The 18,726-nt window shown below is 52.0% G+C and overlaps 1 protein-coding gene across 3 annotated transcripts in view; it reads left to right on the forward strand.

The window, feature by feature from the left end:
• The window catches only part of LOC128063140 (AFG3-like protein 1), a 24,781-nt gene continuing 6,055 nt past the window's right edge, over nucleotides 1-18,726 (forward strand). For 2 of the 3 annotated variants that reach the window (XR_008200884.1, XM_052655737.1), the window contains exons 1-13: nucleotides 1-138; nucleotides 4,132-4,219; nucleotides 6,630-6,724; nucleotides 7,098-7,247; nucleotides 9,362-9,430; nucleotides 9,983-10,107; nucleotides 10,541-10,811; nucleotides 12,981-13,118; nucleotides 13,326-13,479; nucleotides 14,672-14,779; nucleotides 15,324-15,449; nucleotides 17,552-17,662; nucleotides 18,604-18,719. Coding sequence is in view for 2 of the 3 variants with exons in the window: in XM_052655737.1 (XP_052511697.1) it covers nucleotides 1-138; nucleotides 4,132-4,219; nucleotides 6,630-6,724; nucleotides 7,098-7,247; nucleotides 9,362-9,430; nucleotides 9,983-10,107; nucleotides 10,541-10,811; nucleotides 12,981-13,118; nucleotides 13,326-13,479; nucleotides 14,672-14,779; nucleotides 15,324-15,449; nucleotides 17,552-17,662; nucleotides 18,604-18,719 (1,689 nt within the window). In the remaining variant the exon portion in view is untranslated. Of the gene's footprint in view, nucleotides 139-4,131; nucleotides 4,220-6,629; nucleotides 6,725-7,097; nucleotides 7,248-9,361; nucleotides 9,431-9,982; nucleotides 10,108-10,540; nucleotides 10,812-12,980; nucleotides 13,119-13,325; nucleotides 13,480-14,671; nucleotides 14,780-15,323; nucleotides 15,450-17,551; nucleotides 17,663-18,603; nucleotides 18,720-18,726 lie in introns of those variants that run through there. The other variant, XM_052655738.1, reaches the window with a different exon arrangement.

The raw sequence follows: 18,726 nt of genomic DNA on the forward strand, positions 1-18,726 counted from the left end.
ATGTCGCAGCGGCTGGTGGCGGCGGCCGGCAGCAGGGCGGTGGCGGGGCCGCTCGCCGTGCTGTGGCGGTGCGGCCTTGGCCCACGAGGGGGCAGGACGTTCGGGGCAGGCGTGAGGGCCCTCGGAACCGCTCAGCAGGTGAGCGGGGAGGCGCAGCCCGCCAGTTCCGGGCGGTGGGGGCGGTGGGGGCGGTGGTCGCTCTTGACTCCGCGGTGACGCCATCCACGTGCGCCGCCGGCTCGGGGAACGGGTGAGGGAACCAGATGCGCGAACCCGAGCCCCAGAAGCTGAGGCGCGTCGGCGGCGGCCACAGCTCTGGCCAGCTGGCTGGCCCCGGGGCTCCAGCCCTTCCCAGCGGCTGAGGCGGCTGCCGCTGGCCCGAACAGGTCTCCGTGTGCTTTCCTTCCTGTGGACTCTTAACGCCCTTTTCTTTGAAAGTTCCCTGAGCCTCAGTGCCCTGCCCACTGCCCCTGCATACTTGTTCCCCGCTCCCAAGAGCCGCGTTGAGCGAATTGCGTTCAAGCCTTGTTCCGCTGTGAGCCTGCCTTGTCTTCTCGGACTCTCGCTCCGACTGCGAGGTGGTTTCCTCCTGGGCTCAGCGGTGATACCACTTCTGCTCAGTGTCACAGGGTTGTTCTCCGTCATGATACAATTTTGTAAAGTGTTATGTATTTTTTATTCGGACAACATTCGTCGAGCCCAGTTCTACACTGTAATCATAGCTAACGTTGTGTGAGGGGTTTCATGCTGAGGGCTTTACAGGGACTGTCTCATTTAAGTCTTATACCCGTCCGGCAGGTAGGCGCTGCACTAAACCCTGTTTTATAGGAGAGGAGACGCTAGAGCATAGCTAGTCAGTATCTCCCCTTTTAGATACTTTTGTATCCTATGCCTTCCTCTGGGTTAGATTCTCTGAAGTAGACCATACTTTAAGGTTTATTTTTGTATTGAGCATCCCAGGGGGACAGTGATCACGTTGGTTTCTTTCGTGGCGGACTGATGTGGAGCCTCTGGATTCTGGTCAGAGAAAGCTGTCTTGATTTCAGACAGTATTAAAAGAGGAAGAAGGGGGCCCATGCGTTTGTTTTCTGTCCTGTTTCCAGGAGTCAACTTTTCCTTCTTACCTCTTCATTTTGGGGACGGTGCACTGTCAGTTTGATTGTTTTTGGCAATATCAGTGAAAGGAGAGCCTTTCATCTGTGGCCACGGGCCAACTCAGCATTGCAGGGGACTGTTCAAGTTGTTAGCTGGATGGAATGCAGTGATTGAGGGGTGCAACACAGTTGTGTCATGCGGCACTGAATTCCATGGAGCTCAGTGGTTTTAGTTAGGGAGGGAGGAAGTTGAATGATCTTTGAGTTCCTTCCCAGACAAAGCTGTTCCTCTGTGGAGTCTATTAGCCACGGCATCTCATCTGGAACAGATGTGAGCTCTCTTTTGAGGGACTTGAAGGCTTAGACCGGGTGTGGGAAGGCTGGAAATGAAGTTGCAGTTTGCCTTCTGGTTAAAACAAGTGCGGGAGCAGTCAGTACTCCTTAAGGGGAAGCTTATGTTTTGGATGCTTCTTGCGGTTACGTTTTCATTGACTGAGCTTCCTACATTGTCCATTCCACTCCAGAAGGAGAACCAGACAACAACATGTAGGTAGTGTATTAGGAGGTATGAAGGAGAAGGAAACAGAACAGAGGGAGTAGACAGTGAAGAGAAGGGTGGCGGAGGATGAGTGCCACGCTATGAGAGGTGGGGTGATCGACTCCTGAAGGATGTGAGGCTTGAGCAGGAACTGTCAGCAGATTTGCAAGCGCCTGCTGGGGCTGCACCTGTATGCATCTGAGACACAGGCCGGAGTCACCTGATTCGTGACCTGACAAAGAAAGGACAGTGGCACTTTGCCTGTTACGGGAAGACTGCTGTGCACAGCTTCACATGCCGGCTTTGCATATCCAGACACCAGTAGTGGGTTGGTAGATCCCTGTCTTTGTGAGCTGTATCTGATCTACTGTGGTCCCCTAAGCAAATCAAAACACTAAGTCATGAAATAAAGGAGTGGGATGTTTCTCAAGTTTTGAAGGCCTGAAGATCATACTTTGTCTTTCTAGGGCTGGAGACCTCCTAACACCTCTAGGAGCCCCAGCTCCTTCTCTGGGGAGCTGCTGGGGAAACCCTGGGGGCTGGGCGCTAGAGCACTCATCACATACCACTGGCTCCCAGTCACCTTACCTCAGGCCCTCACCTCCCTCTCCTCACTTCTGCGTTTTCCACCCCGCACGGGAGGGCCTTGAGGAGCAGAGGGGCCCAGGACCATCTTCTGTGAGCCTTTGTCTAGGCCTCCCCTTACGGTGACAACCTTTGTGACATTACGTTCTGGTCCCCTTGTGCGTGGTGACTTGCTGTGTGGGGGGAGGGGACACTCATGGAGCAAAGGCTCCAGGAGCCTCATCGCCATTTCTGCTGTGTCTCCTTCCTGAGCCCCTTGTTTATGGTTTTCCCAGATTTCAATATTCTCATGGCTTACCTGACTTTTTAGTGCTCTATGGCCTCTGATAAGGATGTGTGAATGATTGGGCTTATCAGCAAATTAATAATTACTAGGAAATGGAGTTTGCACTGGGGAATAGCCTGCCACCTTGAAAGACGACACGGCTGAAATAACACAAGAGTCATAGTGTATGGATCCAGTTTCATTTTAATAAAATATTGGGAACAATCCAAATCTTTGGTTGGGGTGTTTTTTTTTTTTTTTTAACCATTTATGGACCTTTTAAAAAAATTTTGTTTTTAATTGGAGGATAATTGCTTTACAATAATGTGTTGGTTTCTGCCCTGCATCAACATTTAAAAGAGTTTTTTTTTTAAGTATTTATTTATATTGGCTTTACTGGGTCTTCGTGGCTGCGCGGGGGGCTACTCGCTAGTTGTGGTGCAAGGGCATCTCATTGCAGTGGCTTCTCTTGTTTCAGAGCATGGGCTCTAGAGCAGGGTCTCAGTAGTTGTCCGCAGGCTTATTTGCCCTTTGGCATGTGGAATCTTTCTGGACCAGGGATCAAACCTGTGTCCCCTGCATTGGCAGGTGGACTCTTACCCAGGGGACCACCAGGCAAGTCCTGGTTGAGGTATTTTGGCTGCAGTTAATACTAAGTGACTGTGCTTAGAGCTGGTTTTTTACTGTGGTGGCTTCTGTTGTACTCGTTTTTCCTATGATGGCTTTTGACCTATGATAGTGAGAAACCAAAATTGTCTCTCATCCTGTCTTTAACTGATGTTAAGTATTGTTAGTAGCTTATGGTAATAAAAACTGTCATTTTCCTTTTTGAGAACTCAAGAAAATACAGGGTTTCTCAGGTGGTGCTGCCTGCCAGTACAGGAGACATAAGAGATGTGGGTTCAATCTCTGGGTCAGGAATATCCCTTAGAGAAGGGAACAGCAACCCACTCCAGTATTCTTGCTTGGAGAATCCCATGGACAGAGGAGCTTGGTGGGCTACAGTTCATAGGGTCATAAAGAATCAGACACAACTGGAGCAGGTTAGCAGGCAGAAAATGTTTGCTTTCCTGACAAAACCACTAACCTGTGGCTGATCAAAGATAAATCGTAATACCCTTTGGTTTTTAAATTTCACATGATTTTACTGTTTGTTTTTAAGAGTTATTAATGTTTGTTTTAATAGCTTCAGTGACAAAAATTGCCTCAGGCAGGAAGTGATTACTTAGTTTTTTTTGATAGCTGTAGCTATAAAAATTCTTCATGTATTTCTGCACTGAATGTAGTTTCTGTTTCTCCTGCTTGAATCATATTTGTTTTTAAAGATTTTTTTTGATGTGGACTGTTTTTAAAGTCTTTTTTGAATTTGTTACCATATTGCTTCTGTAGTTTATATTATGTGTTTTTTGGCCACAAATCTTAGCTCCCCAACCAGGGATTGAATTCGCACTCCCTGTATTGGAAGGCAAAGTCTGAATACCTGGATCATCAGGGAAGTCACATTGAATCATATTTTTAATGAGATAAAGCAGGTGAAGTCCTCAGGTTTATGTCTCTGCTCGAATCCTGGTCCTTTCCAACCTGGAACTGCCATTGTGAGAAGATGCTGCATCAGAATTTGTGGAAGCTAATTCTGTCTCCCATTTCAGTGTCTCCAGGGAATCCGCTTTCAGCAGTCGGCTCTGCAGATAAGACTGGCGTCAGTTTCCCAGTGGCTGTGTTCAAAACCACCCAAAGGTACGTGTCTTTCTTCTGCCGTCATTAGCAGCATGAGGTCACAGGACCTGAGTGTGGCTTCCTTGGTTCCCTGTCTTGTGGGGAGCAGGGACAGGGTGCATGACGGTCCAGGAGACCCAGGCCATCCCTCTTCTAGCTTCTGTATGTATTGAGTCACACCTAGCTCCTCTCCCGTTTCTGGGTCACCTGCCCCATGTCTCTGCAGTGTTAATATATCAGTGAAGGTGGCAAAAGAGAGAAGGTGTTCCAGAAGGAAGTGGTGGGTGAATCTTTGGGGATGCCTGGGAGCAAGCCTTTGTTTCTGCACATCTGAGGGATAAGCTGAGTCTCATGTTTGGAAAGCAGGACAGGGACCTCATGTCTATTGCAGTTAGTTTGGAGCACGTGTGCCCCTTGAGCGCAGGCTGCGGGCTGTGCAGTGGGTCTCTGAGACCCTGTGTGAGGAGGCTTGCAGAGTTCGGACTTGGAGCTGCGTGTCTATTGCACCAGGGTAAAGCCAGGAAGAAAATTGGCTTCTCCCTTACTCCTTTCCTGTTGGACAGTCTGGCTGCTTATGTGAGTGTGGTGCGTGCTTTTAAAGTGCCAGAATCTCATCGTTTTCCCTATGGGTTTGAGAAATTCTTTAAGAGGAGGAGAAGAAACACAGAAATGCAACAGCTCATAAAACAGCTCATAAAAGGAACAATTTGACCAATCAGACTATCAGAGTTTTACATTTGAGAATTTTTAATTTTTTTTAAACTTTATTTTTGGTCATGCCACATAGCATATGAAGTCTGAGTTCCCCAACCAGGGATGGAACCTGGGCTTCCTGATGTGGAAGTACAAGATCCTAGCCACTGGACCACCAGGGCAGTCCCACATTTGAGAATTGTTGAAGCATTCATTAATTCTGGGTTAATCGTGGGAGGTGGCGAGCAGGTGGGCCCGTGTGCAGGTGGTCTCAGCGCTTCCTTCCCTTCACTGGTTTGTGGACATGGCCTCACTACCTTCCTTTGTCTTCGGGCCTCTGCACCTGCGTAGCTTGTGTGGATCCGAAGCCTCGACAAACCTATCTTTGAAGTCATAAGTTTGGTAATGTGGGGGATGTGCAGTGGTATCTTCCTGCTTGGAGAGCCTGGAGCATCGTGAGAGAGGAGGTGCGCAGAGCTCACTGGGGGATGATTCACTGTGACTGTAGGACTTCGTGTTTTGTCCTTCACGTTTATGCAGATCTTCGCTCTACCCCGTCCTGAGTTTGGTCTTTCCTGGGGTCTTCTGGCCTTCCGGCCTTTGAGTTTGGTTGTTGCTGTGGTGCCTGTACATCAGGGGCTGCTCTGGCCCTGTTTCTCTGGGAACTCATGTGAGTGTCGTGCTCAGGCCCTGTGTCTGCTGCTGTTGACTGACACAGAAGTGATTTTTGTCTCACGCCTCTGTCTTTCCACCTTTTCTTTTCTCAGGGGAATGATTTTTTTTTCTGTTTTGGATTATTTTCCTAAGTTCTTATGGGAAAACATATTCTTTTGTGTTCTCCACTCTCAACTCTTTCCTTCTGGTTTTGCACCAGAGTAACAGTCTTGTGTTATTTCCTCTTGTCATTCTGTGTATGCTGAAATGCCTTCTGGATATTTTAATGGGAGGAATAGTTGATTTAGTTGCCTGTGCCCAGCTTTGCAGGATGGTTCAGGCCACCTGACCCTTAGCTTGTACTTGGAGGTCGTGGGAGCTTTAGACCACAGATGGGTGTGTCCCGAGTGAGACCCATCCCCACAGTACATTCTTGGCACCTGATGGAAGGGTGCAGGGGCTCCAGAAGTGTTTCTGGGGGTGCCCTGGTGTGGTTCGAGCTGTTACTACTTTACATGCACATGTTAAGAAAGAGGCTTGGGGACTGGGTTCAGTCATCTAGTCTGTGCGTCGCAAATGTTCTGAGGGGTGGTGACGTGAGTGCCAGCCTAAGGAGTTCTCTGGCTGTCCCGAGGCTAGGACTTCATGCTTTCAGTGCCAAGGGACCAGGTTCAGAGAGCTAAGATCCTGAAAGCCATGAGGCTCACCCCGAAAAAAGCAAACCAAAATGTAATGCCTCCTAGATCTCACCTGGCACACACAGTCACTCTGATTTCAGAAAACGTAAGAAACTGTTGTCAATTTCCCTTCTTGTCTGGAACTGTCTGGGATTGGTGTAGGCTTGCAGTCTCCACTACCCTGGCCCCTGCCCTGATCCCAGGAGGGCACTGCAGGTTTTCCTCTCACCTTGAGAAGCTCTGCCCCTTGCCACATGCAGCGCTTCCTTTACGCTCCCTGTTTATCTCCATAAGGCAGCGGTGTTGGAGAAGTTGTGTTTTGGAAGCGTTCTTCTCTTCTCTGAATCATCTTTCTCTGGGCAGTTTGGTGTGACCATTCCCTGAGGTCAGAGTTTGTTTTCTCTTAGGAACTAGTGAACCAAAGGATGCTGGTCCTGGAGCGGACGGAGGGAAGAGAGGAGGAAAGCGGGATGACTTTGCCTGGTGGAAACGAATGCAGAAGGTTCGTGTGTGTCCATAAGGGCCAATTCCAGACGGCCCGTCACTTTTCTGAGGAAGTAATCACTGAGGGCTTGGGCTTTGTACAAACTAATTCAAAGATTCTAAGCGGTGGATTTAATTTCTAAAACTAAGATCTCCATCAGAGTTTTTAAAGACCCAGAGACGCGATGGTCTCAGGAAGGCCAGCTGCTTTTCCTGAGTGGCCTGGGAGCTGCCGTGGCCTTACACGCCGGCAGATGCTGCGCCCATGGAGGCCAGTGGCAGGGAGGGTTCAGGTGGAGGGCTTGGCGACTTCTCCCTTGTCTGTGAAAGGACATTTTTGTGAGAGAGCCTCTCTCTTTCAGTGTAACCTATGTTGTGTTCTCCTCCTGCAGGGGAAGGTGCCCTGGGATGACAAGGATCTCCGCAGTCTGGCCGTGCTGGGGGCAGGTGTCGCTGCAGGATTTCTCTACTTCTATTTCCGAGATCCTGGGAAGGAAATCACTTGGAAGCACTTCGTGCAGTATTATCTGGCGAGAGGTCTGGTGAGGGGATTTGCATGCTGCCGGCCTTGGAAGGAGATGGCCTGTCGGCCTCGGGGTGCAGACGTGACTACCCTGCTGCACCCCCACACCTGCCCGCTCCCTGAAACGCTCACTCATTGTGTGTTAGCTCTGGCTTCTCATTTCACTTGGTTCTGTTTGTGAATCTTGACACTGCAGTTGTGACTGTGACTCAGAGCCTTTCTCCTTGAGGGCACCCCTGGCCCACTGCTAGGCCCTGGGACAGTAGGGGCCAGCACTGGGCTCTGAGTCACACCAGTGGAGTCCTCCGTCCTCCTCACACTCAGGCTTGAGCGTACACCTTCACAAGCACAGTGGCCTTGCTCCCCGTTGCATGAACAGCGCACTGTTAAGACTTCTGCTGTGTGGTGACATCCGCAGGGAGTTCTCCTTTGCCCTGGGGTGTGTCCACATTCTGTCCTCAGGGAGGCCCATGGTGATGGTCTCTACGCTGTGGGGGAAGGGCTGCTGCAGCTCCCTCTGCTGGGGACCTGCCCCCAGCAGGTGTGGCCTGAGGGGCGGGGGGAGACAGGTGTCCTATGCTTGCGGTCTGGACTGGTTCCAGAGGTTCCTCGAGGTCTTACGTGGCTGACAATGACATGCTTGTTCTGGAGCACAGCACGGCCCGGAGCACAGAAGTGTGACATGTCCATCCCCCCACTCAAGCCCACCTAATGCAGCCCTGGCCAAATCTGTGGTGCCCGATTGGAAGCTGACACTCGCTTGGCCTAGCTAGACAAGGACCAGATGCCCTCACATAAGGGGACTTCCGCATCAGCTGGGAGAGTCTAGCACCTGAACCTGAGGGCTGCATCTTGTTCCAGCCCCTCTGAGCTGTCCGAAGAGGTCCCCTGATAAAATCTCAGGATGTCACGGAAATAAGTAATCTTATCTGCAGAGGTCCCTGGCCTGGACCGGTTCTTTTGTGAGAGGCTTGTTTAGGAACAAAAAACTGTAGCAAAACCTCAGTAGTGGTCTTCATTTTATTCAGTTCTTTACTTATCGGCTGCCTGGTGGGGCATGCTGGATCCAGTTCCCCGCCCAGGGATGGAATCTGCTCTCCTGCGCTAGAGGCTCTCAGTCTTAACCACCGCACCGCTAGGGAAGTCCCTGCAGTCTTTGTTTCAAGCAGCGTTGTTTTTCCTGCTCACAAATGTAACATGAAATAAAAGTATAAAGCAGGAAGTCACCATCTGTGCCCACCCAGGGGCCTTTTTCTGTGACCCTGTTGGCCACAGTCTGAAGGCGAGGCTGCTCACCCTTCTGTGCCCTCTGTCCCGTTGCACACTGGCAGTGAGCATTGCGGTGGGGAGGCATGAGGAGTCAGCTGGCAGGAGTCTCACAGGGCCAGGAGGACATGCCGCACCCTTGTCTCATGAATGGGCCTGGCTGGCTGGGACTCTTCATGTTGGCAGAAGAGAAACCAAGGGGGCAGTCGCCCAGAGTCCTGTCTGCCATGGTTTCTGGAGTCGTGTTGGGTGGCAGTGAAGTTCCACACTCAGGATCGTGTCCTCACTGTGCAGTCCTGAGTGTTGCTGTGTTTTCTAAAAGGAGCTTAGTCGTGGTTAATGAGGTGGTGACAGCAGGCCGTGTCTGAAGCTCCCCAGAGGGTGTGTGGCTTCCAGGCAGTGGGCTGTAACTGGATGGACTGAGTGTTACGTACGAGTGTCAGTACAAGATTTTCATTTGTGTTCCTTTTGGACTTTTTTTGTTTTTGGAGTTTTTTGTTTTGTTTTTTTGGCCATGCTGCACATTTTGTGGGGTCTCAGCTTCCCAACCCAACCAGGGATTGAACTGGAGCCTAAAACTTATTTTAGGATCCTAACCAGCAGGGAACTCCCCTCCTTTTGGAGTTTTAAGCCAGTTTGAAGGCTTAGTGCTCAGATGTGCCACATTTTAATTCCTCTTCTTGAATCGGTTCCTGTTTATTGCCATAATCGCAGGCTAGAATTGTCCATGTTGGTAGGAAGACAGAGCCGAAACTGTCCTGCAGAGTGTGAGCTGCGCTGGGACAGGTGCCACCCGTGTGTGTGCAGCTTGACTGAGACCGAGGCCCAGGGTACTGTTCTGGTCCTGACTGGCTGTCTGTCTTCTAGGTGGATCGGCTGGAAGTGGTGAATAAGCAGTTTGTGCGTGTTATTCCTGCCCCTGGGACATCACTTGAGGTGAGGGCTGGGGTCAAGGCCAGTGTTCCACGTGTAGGTTTCAGTGTCAGCGTAAGGTGTAGTTTTCTGGGATTTCCCTGGTGGTCAAGTGGTTAGTACCAGATGCCCTCATGGCCACAGCTTGTGGAACTAAGATCCCACAAGCTGTGTGACCTGAAAAAGAATACGCAATAGTTTTCTGTTTTATTGGAGAAGTGCCTCTCCTGGCTTCCTTTTCCAGCACCCACCTGTGCCCATGTACCTGTAGAGAATAGTCTTCCACGTAGCATAGGACTGTCATGAAGCTGTAACCACGCTTCAGTTTTGCCCAGTACCATGGACAGTCACCAGCTGAGATCTGAGAGGAGAGACTAAAATGACAGATAGGGGACAGAGGCAGACTCAGCCACTGATAGACACTTATACTTTGACCTCAAACCCAAGCCTGTGGTTTGGGGCCAGGACAGGAAGCCCATCAGAGCCGCTCAGGACTTTGCTGTGAGAGAAGCTGGGGAGCGGGTGGTGGCCATGGGGGGCAGACCCCTACATTGCTTGGCACCTTGGTTTCTGCAGAAGTATGCGTGGTTCAGCATTGGCAGTGTGGACACCTTCGAGCGCAACCTGGAGACCGCCCAATGGGAGCTAGGCATCGAGCCCCCCAACCAGACAGCCGTGGTCTACACCACCGAGAGCGATGGGTGAGCGGGTGTGGTCGGGCCTGGTGCTGGACACACAGCGCTTCCTGCTGAACTTGTTCAGGCATGTTGTAGGTGTCTTCTGGTAGTCAGTGTCTGTGGTAAAGACAAGTTTGTTAGCTGTGTTTTTACTGGGGAAAGAACTGGTGGGGAAATGTTTAGCTTGGTAGCCTGAGGGCTGTGGTGCGGCAGCAGGGCAGAACTAGCTGGGAGGAGGCCGTGCTGGGTCAGGGGGTTTCTGAAGACGGGCCACAGCTACCCTGCCCTGCCCACAGGGGAAATCAGGCAGACAGATGCTCGTGGACAGGACCCTTTACAGTGGGTGAGGCCGTGTGTCCATACAGACAGTGCTCGCTTTTGTGTAGCAGAGCCAGGTCTGCTGTTCACAGCCTGTCTCTCAAGGGAATGTGACGGATGGTTTTCTTGGCCTTTCTAGGACTTTCTTGCGAAGCCTGGTGCCCACCCTTCTCCTGATTGGCATCTTCCTCTATGCCATGAGGAGGGGTCCGATGGGGGCTGGGCGTGGTAGGCGAGGAGTGGGCCTCTTCGGCATTGGTGAGACAATAGCCAGGATCATCAAGGATGACATCGGTGTGCGGTTTGCAGACGTGGCTGGTTGCGAAGAAGCCAAGCTGGAGATCATGGAGTTTGTGAATTTCCTGAAGAACCCCAAACAGTACCAGGACCTTGGGGCGAAAATTCCAAAGGTACTGACTTGAGAGAGCACACGGTGGTACCTGAGCCAGAACCAAGCAGCTTCTGGTAATGCTTCTGTGTTTTATTAATCACATTGGAAAGTGGAAATAGCATTTGCAGAGTCAGAAAAAGAATCCTCTTATCCGATAACAGCTGTAAACAGTGCACACCCACCTGTGTTTATTTCACCTGCAAGCACAAATGCCCGTGCTTTGTTTAGAAAACAGGCCTTCCTTTGAGTGTGACACCAGCAATTTGATTCTCTGTTCAGTATCCTGCACAAAGCACTATAGTTGTTTTTTTTTTTTTTAGTGGAAAGTTTGCATTTTTTTGTTTAAATTTATTTTAGGGTTTACTGGGTCTTCATTGCTGTGTGCAGGCTTTCTCTAGTTGCAGAGAGTGGGGGCCACTCTCTAGTTCTGGTGCAAGGGCTTCTCACTGCAGTGGCTTCTTTTGTGCTCTAGGGTGCACGAGCTTCAGTAGTTGTGGCACACGGGCTTACTTGCTCCTTGGCTGTGGGATCTTCCCTGACCAGGGATCGAACCTTTGTTGCCTGCTTTGGCAGGCAGATGCTTTACCACTGTGCCACCAGGAAAGCCTTTGTCTGTAGTTTTGTTTCTCTAAATTGAACTGAGAACTTCAAAGCAGTTCTAAGCACAGAATCATGTATTCTTATCACATTTTCTTACTATTTCAGTTTTTTGTCCATTCAGTTTGACAGCATCTTTTTCTTTAATAATTTGCCTTGATTGATTTATTATACAACAGTTTCAGCTTCGTTTTTGATGAAACAACTTTCTATTCTATTATTTATTGTTAAAGTATATAATTATAGCAAGTGCAGGAAATTCCCTGATCCAGAGGTTAGGACACCACACTTTCACGGCCGGGGCCCAGATACAGTTCCTGGTTGGGGAACTGAGATCCTACAAGCTGTGTGGTGTAGCCAGAAAACCCAAGAAAACAAAGAACCAAGTACAAACTGCCGTGAACGGGTCTGGGGTCAGCTGCCTGTCAGATAACCCACGACCCAGCAGTGGGACAGGTGTGCAGTGTGGACGTGGATCGAGGTTCTGCACACAGGAAGTGACACTGTGGAGACTGTGGCCACTGGCTTTCCCTGCAGGTGCCTCTGGGTGTCATGGATGTTCAGGGGCCCTAGCAGTAGCTGAACCTCCTTCCCAGAAAGGTCTGCATCTCACGTGGAAGAGGCTCACAGACCACGCCCTCCCCCGCCCACCCCCACCCAAGGCGTCTCTGGGCTCTAAATCAGGCCGCAAGGTCTCTAGGGTGGAGACTCAGTGCACTGACTTTCCTGATAACCCTGTGTGCTTCCATGAGACTGTTCTGAACCGCAGAGAACATGACTGACCTCTGGAGATTAGGGAGCAGGAGGCCTGTGCTTCTCTTTGACCACCTGGTAAGGTTGGCTGGAAAACCGGGGTGTGGTGGCCCAGGGGTCCCCTGGTCCCGTGGCCCGCTGCCGTGTGGAGGCCCTTTGTGAGTCCATGGTTATGGGGCCCTGGGGCCCTGGTGCCTTGTGAGTTTTGAGGCTCCTTCATCCTCCCTGCCTTGATATGTTTTGTTTTTATTTTTACAGACTTAGAAAAACTTTTTTGTTTCTTTTGAAACAAGTAAATGTTAACCCATACTGTCAACTAGAAATGAAGTAGTGTGAGCCCCACCTTTAAGTCCCTCCTCACTAAAGGAATACCTAGGTGTGTTACTGGGTGTGAATTTCAGCCTTGAGTCAGCCTAGAGCAAGGCAGGTTGCAGACAGTACCGCACACAGGTGCCACTGTCAGACCTGCTGGACAGAATCATAGGAGCGAGTATGGGGAGGGCCTCTTGCTCATCCTGGTGCGAGTTGGCGTGTTTCATAGAGCAATTTGACAGTAACTGTTAAAGTAAACATTGGATCGCGAGATCCATTGAGTCCTGCCCTGGGAGCGTCACTTGAAGAAATAACCTGCTTGGTTGGGCTGGGGCTTTGGGGGGTTTCCTCTACCTGCAGCATTTGAACTTTTCATGGTGAATGTGCGTTCGTTTTACAAGCAGGAAGTTTCAAACGGAAGGCACACCTCGGCCGAAAGCGTGGAGTAGGCTGAGGAGTCAGTGGAACAAGATCTCCTCGGCCCGTCTCTCCCCTTTCAGAACCAGGTGTCGCCTTTCTGTTCCAGGGAGCCCTGCTCACAGGTCCTCCCGGTACCGGCAAGACGCTTCTTGCCAAGGCAACCGCGGGGGAGGCTGGTGTTCCCTTCATCACCGTGAATGGGTCTGAGTTCCTGGAGATGTTTGTTGGTGTTGGCCCAGCTCGGGTAGGTAGAGGCACCCTTGTCCTTGCCCTGGCCTTCAGGTGGGACCCTGGGGACGGGCGCAGGGCACAGCATAGATGTAAAGATGACCTGGCAGGCAGACAGCAGCCGAGATGGGAGTCAAGCCCCAGAGGTGGGGCCTCAGCCCAGGGAACTTAGTCCTGTCCTGGCTCCAGTGACGGAGCACAACTGTGTGTGGACCCGTTTCAGGTTCGTGACATGTTCGCAATGGCCCGGAAAAACGCTCCCTGTATCTTGTTTGTGGACGAGATTGATGCAATTGGCCAGAAGCGTGGCCGCGGGCAGTTCGGAGGCCAGAGTGAGCAGGAGAACACCCTGAACCAGCTGCTCGTGGAGATGGACGGTGAGCGGGCTTGCTCTCTTGGCAGAACTCTCTGGGCGAGACCTCCGCTTACTCAGTCTGAGGAAGGGTGTCCTCAGGCCCCACGGTGCAGGGAGCTCCCTCTGAGCTCAGCGGCTGGATGAGGGCTGATGCCCGGGCTGCGTCCTTGCTGCCTGTGTCCTGCTGCCTCCTGCTCCAGAACCCTCTCTCCACCTCGGGACTCCTGTTCAGGCAGGGTCTGGTCCGGGTGACAGCCGTGGGCCTGCTACTGCCTCTTGGGGAAGGTCCGGTCTGGGGTGATAGCCATGGGCCTGCTGTAGGCTCTTGGGGAGGGTCTGGGTCTTTGTGCCAGGTTAGAATTTGGAGAAGCTTTGACTGAACCTTTGGCAGGTCCTGTGCTCACTTAGCTTTGTAGCTGAGTCAGGGTACCCAACGTGACCCCGGGTTGATCACTTGCTGGGAGGAATCCATGGGTCCTTGGATTCATAATCATAGTTGCCTGCCAGGCCAGGACACGGGAGAATCATGGGGAGCAGGTGCCTGGGCCGGGAAGGCGGCCGCAGCCTCCAGAGCTCTCTGCCCACTGAGTCTGGGTCGCAGCTTCTTCCTGGCAGCCAGTTGGGTGACATTCAGGAGTGTCGTCGACCAGGACAGGGTTTCCCCTGGGGCTGGTCACATGTCAGTCTTTAACCAGCATGGGTCACAACCCCAGCCTCCCAGGAGGAAATATCATCTACTCAGATGACTGAGGCACGCAGGGCCCCTCCCTGAATCCCAGGTCCTGGGGTGGCCGAGGGCCCCAGCAGACCTTTCTGAGGACGAGTGCTGGTGAGTCAGGCCCTCACCCTGCTGGGTACCACCATCCTCTCCCCACTGCATCTCCCCTGCTCTCACCCAGTCTGGCTCCCTGGGCCCAGCAAGCTGTCCAGGACCTGGGTGGAGGGGTCCGCGTGGCTCCTGCAGCTCGCTGTGTGGTGTGAGAGGTTGGCAGGGATCCATACCAAATTAAGATAGGAGTGTACACCCTGAGACTGGGCCATGGGGCTCCCAGTTGGCTGAGGAAGGTCGGGTTATAGCCAGAGCCACCGTTTCCTGCCTGCGACAGCTCCCTGGGTGGGCAGTGGTCCCGGAAAGTGGGGGCCAGGTGTGCAGGGGAGAGGAGACAGCTGCTGGCTGGGTCCTGGTTGGGCTCACCTGCTTCTCTCGTGTCCAGGATTCAACTCTACCACGAATGTCGTCGTGCTGGCTGGCACCAACCGCCCTGACGTCCTTGACCCAGCCCTTATGCGGCCTGGCCGCTTCGACCGTCAGATTTACATTGGTGAGCTGAGGGTTGAAAGTTTGGTTTGATCATTAGTTATGTATTTGGAGGAGGTTTTGAGGTGCCCTAAAGCAGCTAACCCCACTTGTGAAACAGTGGAGGTGCGGGACTGGGCCCTACTTCGGGACGAACAGGTGTAGCTGGGATGCGGAAAAGGTCATAGCAGTCCATGCAGCTGAGAGTGAGGTGACAGTGTTGGGTCCTTCAGCTTTTCTTTTTCGTGCACTGTTTACGAGAGAAGCATTCACCCTGGCCTTTCCCGCTTGTGAGCAGGTCCTAGAAATTTAGGACCTAACTCATTCCTGCCCAGGTCCCCAGCTGCCAGAGCAGCCATCCTGGGGATTGAATTGTACAGACTCGAGGCCCCACGGCGAGGAAGTGAAAGCTGCATGGATATGACCTGTGGGTCGTTTCTGCCACAGGGAGCTCTGGCCCTGGTCGGGTAGTCGAGGTGCAGTGCAGACATGCAGGGGAGGGTCCTCCTGGCCCTGTTGAAGTGGCTGTGGGTGACCCCACCCTGGCCACCTGTGCCTCTCTCTCTCAGGCCCCCCGGACATCAAAGGCAGGTCGTCTATCTTCAGGGTCCACCTGCGTCCACTCAAGTTGGACGAGAGCCTCAGCAAGGATGCCCTGGCGAAGAAGCTTGCGGCCCTCACTCCAGGCTTCACAGGTGAGTAATGGAGGCGGGCGGCTTCCCTGGGGCTGGCTGTGTCATCAGCAGGTGGTGTCTGGTTGTGCTATTTGGTCCTGAAAGTGCGCCCTTGTCTTCAGGACTGTGAATCTGGTGGGCACACCCAAGGCCCCAAAGCTGGCTTTTGTCGGCTTTCGCTGTGCCCCCCCCCCACCCCCGCCCACCGCCCCGGGAACGTAATGTGGTGATGATGGGGATAAGGCCCCATCCTCTTGGTATGCTACTCAGGGAAGAAGTCCTGGTCCACCCTTCCCACATTGCGTAAGAGATCTGAGTCTGCACATCCAGGAAGTGGGATAAAGCACGAGATGCCCACACTGAGACAGTATCATAGACCAAAGGGTAGCAGCTGACTTCTCTTGGAAATGGAGGCCAGGAGGCAGTAGGTCAGGCAGAACTATTCTTCTATAGTAAAGGAGAAATTAAGGCATCCCGTATAAAGGACAGGTGTGTAAAACCATAATCACATATCTGTTAATGGGCACACAGTGTAGAAAGATGTAACCTGTGAAGGTGAGAGGGGCTACATAGGAGCAGAACCTTTGAACATTGTGAAGCTGGATCCTCAGCTTCACGTGGAGTTGCCAGGGGATGGAAGAGCCACACAGCCTGTAAGAACAAAGTGGCTTACACTTCCCCAATGTGGAGCTTCTGAGGGCGGACGTGAACCATCAGGATAAAAGTGAGAGGCCAGGTGTGGGCCTATGCATCTCGGTCAGTTGTTTTGTCAAGGGTGTGAAGACCATCCAGTGGAGAAAGAATAGTCTGTTTGACCAAGTATTCACAAGCAAAAGGGTATAACTGGACGTTAGAGCACATACAGCTGTCAACTCAGAGTGGTAAGAGGCCTGAGCAGTGGGGCAAGAACTGTTAAAGGTCTTAAAATCTTGAGGACCTTGGATTTGGCAATGGTTTCTTAAAGCACAGGCTGCAAGTGAGAAAACAAATAGAATTCCTCAAAACTGAAATATTTTGTGCATCAAGAGACATTATCGATGTGATGAAAAGAGCCCACAGAAAGGAGAATGTTTGGAAATTATGCACCTGGTAGGGTCTAGAATCTACAATATATAAAGAACCCAATTTAAAAATGGGAAAAGGGTTTGAATAGACATTTCTCCAAAGTATGTAGATGGCCAGAAACCATGTGAGAAGGTGGTCATGGTATTAGTTATTAGGAAAATGCATATCAAAACCACAGTTTGACACCACCTCACGCCCACCAGGATGGCCATAAAAGACGGAGGGTTGGCAGGGATGTAGGGAGACGAGCACACTCACGTGTTGCTGGTGGGGATGTGAAGTAGTGTGGCTGTGGTAAGTTGGCCTGGCGCTTCTAGAAGTAAATACAGTTAGCATATGACCTCCAGTTCCACTCCTACATAAGAGAATTGAAAACATTTGTCTGCATAAAGGCTTGCACATGGATGTTCACAGTGGCATTACTCATAATAGCTAAACAGTGGAGACCACCCCAGTGTCCAGCAGGCTGTCACCAGTAGCTGTGTGTACGGTGGGTGGAACCTGTAGATAGAGCTGGCCGTGTTACATGAGTGACTCGAGCGTCTGTGGAATCTGGTGTCTCCTGTGGCTGCCTCAGGCCAGATGGAACCTTACTCAGCCATGAAAAGGAATGAAATACCAGGACACGCTCCTGACAGTGGATGAACGGAAAAACACTGTGCCATGTGAAAGGAGCACACACAAAAGACCATACTGTGTGATTGCACTTACGTGAGACTTCGGGAATGGGCATGTCTAAAGACGCAGAAGGTAGAGTCGTGTTCGGCTAAGCCTGGGTACAGGATCTAGCCCCAGACAACACCTTCGTGATGGGGATGTCTGAGATGAGATGACAGCGGTTGTCGCACATCTTGATGAAATTACTGAAAGTCTTTGAAATGTACACGTTTTTAAATGGAAATGAGCCAAAAAACTGGCTGAAAGCAGCAGTGACTGACAGAGCAGGTCCTGTTTCCTTCACGCCCTTGACCTGTTTTAGCTCTGGCTCCAGTACTGCGGAGTCCCTGTGACAGCCTGCCCCGGGCCCCTGACGGACGGTTTCTTCTTCTCCGGGTCAGGTGCTGATATTTCTAATGTTTGCAACGAAGCCGCCCTGATCGCCGCCCGCCACCTAAACCCCTCTGTTGGGGAGAAGCACTTCGAGCAGGCCATCGAGAGGGTCATTGGAGGTAAGCTGGGCCACCATGGGTGAGTTTCCACCCTGAAGCCCCAAGCTCACTTCAGGGTACTCCGCCTGGGCAGCTCTCCAGACCCAGATCTGGGACGTGGGACCTGCCAGCAGCCCTCCTGCTCTTCCTGGAGCAACGTTCAGAATCTCAGAGAATTGTAACCTCCAGGGTCCCTACCGGACCTTGTAGGTCCGGGTGCCCGCTGTGCCCTAGAGGACAGCCTGCTGGGAAGTTTACCAGGGTCCCCAGTGCCCCCAGTGGCCAGCGTATCCAGAGGAGGTACAGGCTTCAGCCTGAGGAGTCAAGGTCTCAGAGTGCCATCCTGGGGACAGAGGTCAGGAAGGCGTCCGTGTGGCCAGCAGCCATCCACGACCCCATCTCATAGCTGTGAGCACCAGCCCATCTAGATGGCAGGTAGCCAGAGTTGCTTCGTCTGGTTCACTTTGTATTGAGGTGTGACACGTATGCAGGCATGTAGTATCAGGAGCCCAAGGCAGTTGCCGCAGCTGTTTGGGGCTGTCATGAGCCATGCTGAACTGAGCTGCCGTGAAACTGACTCACACTAGTTGTCTGTGCCTCTCCATGCCCCGTTCTCTGCCTGTGACTGGGTGTACAGGGTGTAGAGAACACTCCTGTCTCCCTGCTTTGGTTTCACTACCAGTTGAGCCACAGAGTAGCTAACACTGCTGCCTAAGAACAGGTTTCCCTGAGCATATGTTGCTTGCACGGGAAGTGGAGTGGGGTGCGGGATGTCTGCAGAGCAGAAGGCAGCTTAGCGTCTGGTTTGCAGGGACAGACCCCTGTGGGCCTGAGCAGTGTGTGTGGAGCCAACAGGCTGCATGTCTGCTCTGATCAGCCCCCTGAACGCCAGAGTGGGGGCTTGGTTCCCACCTCTTTGCTGGCGTTCCTCCTGTGCCTCTCACCAGGAGTGTGACTTGCAGGCCTTGAGAAGAAGACACAGGTCCTGCAGCCCAGCGAGAAGATGACGGTGGCCTACCATGAGGCTGGCCATGCGGTGGTGGGCTGGTTCCTGGAACACGCAGACCCCCTGCTCAAGGTCAGTC

Source organism: Budorcas taxicolor, chromosome 18, assembly GCF_023091745.1.
Source record: "Budorcas taxicolor isolate Tak-1 chromosome 18, Takin1.1, whole genome shotgun sequence".
Lineage (NCBI taxonomy): Eukaryota > Metazoa > Chordata > Mammalia > Artiodactyla > Bovidae > Budorcas > Budorcas taxicolor.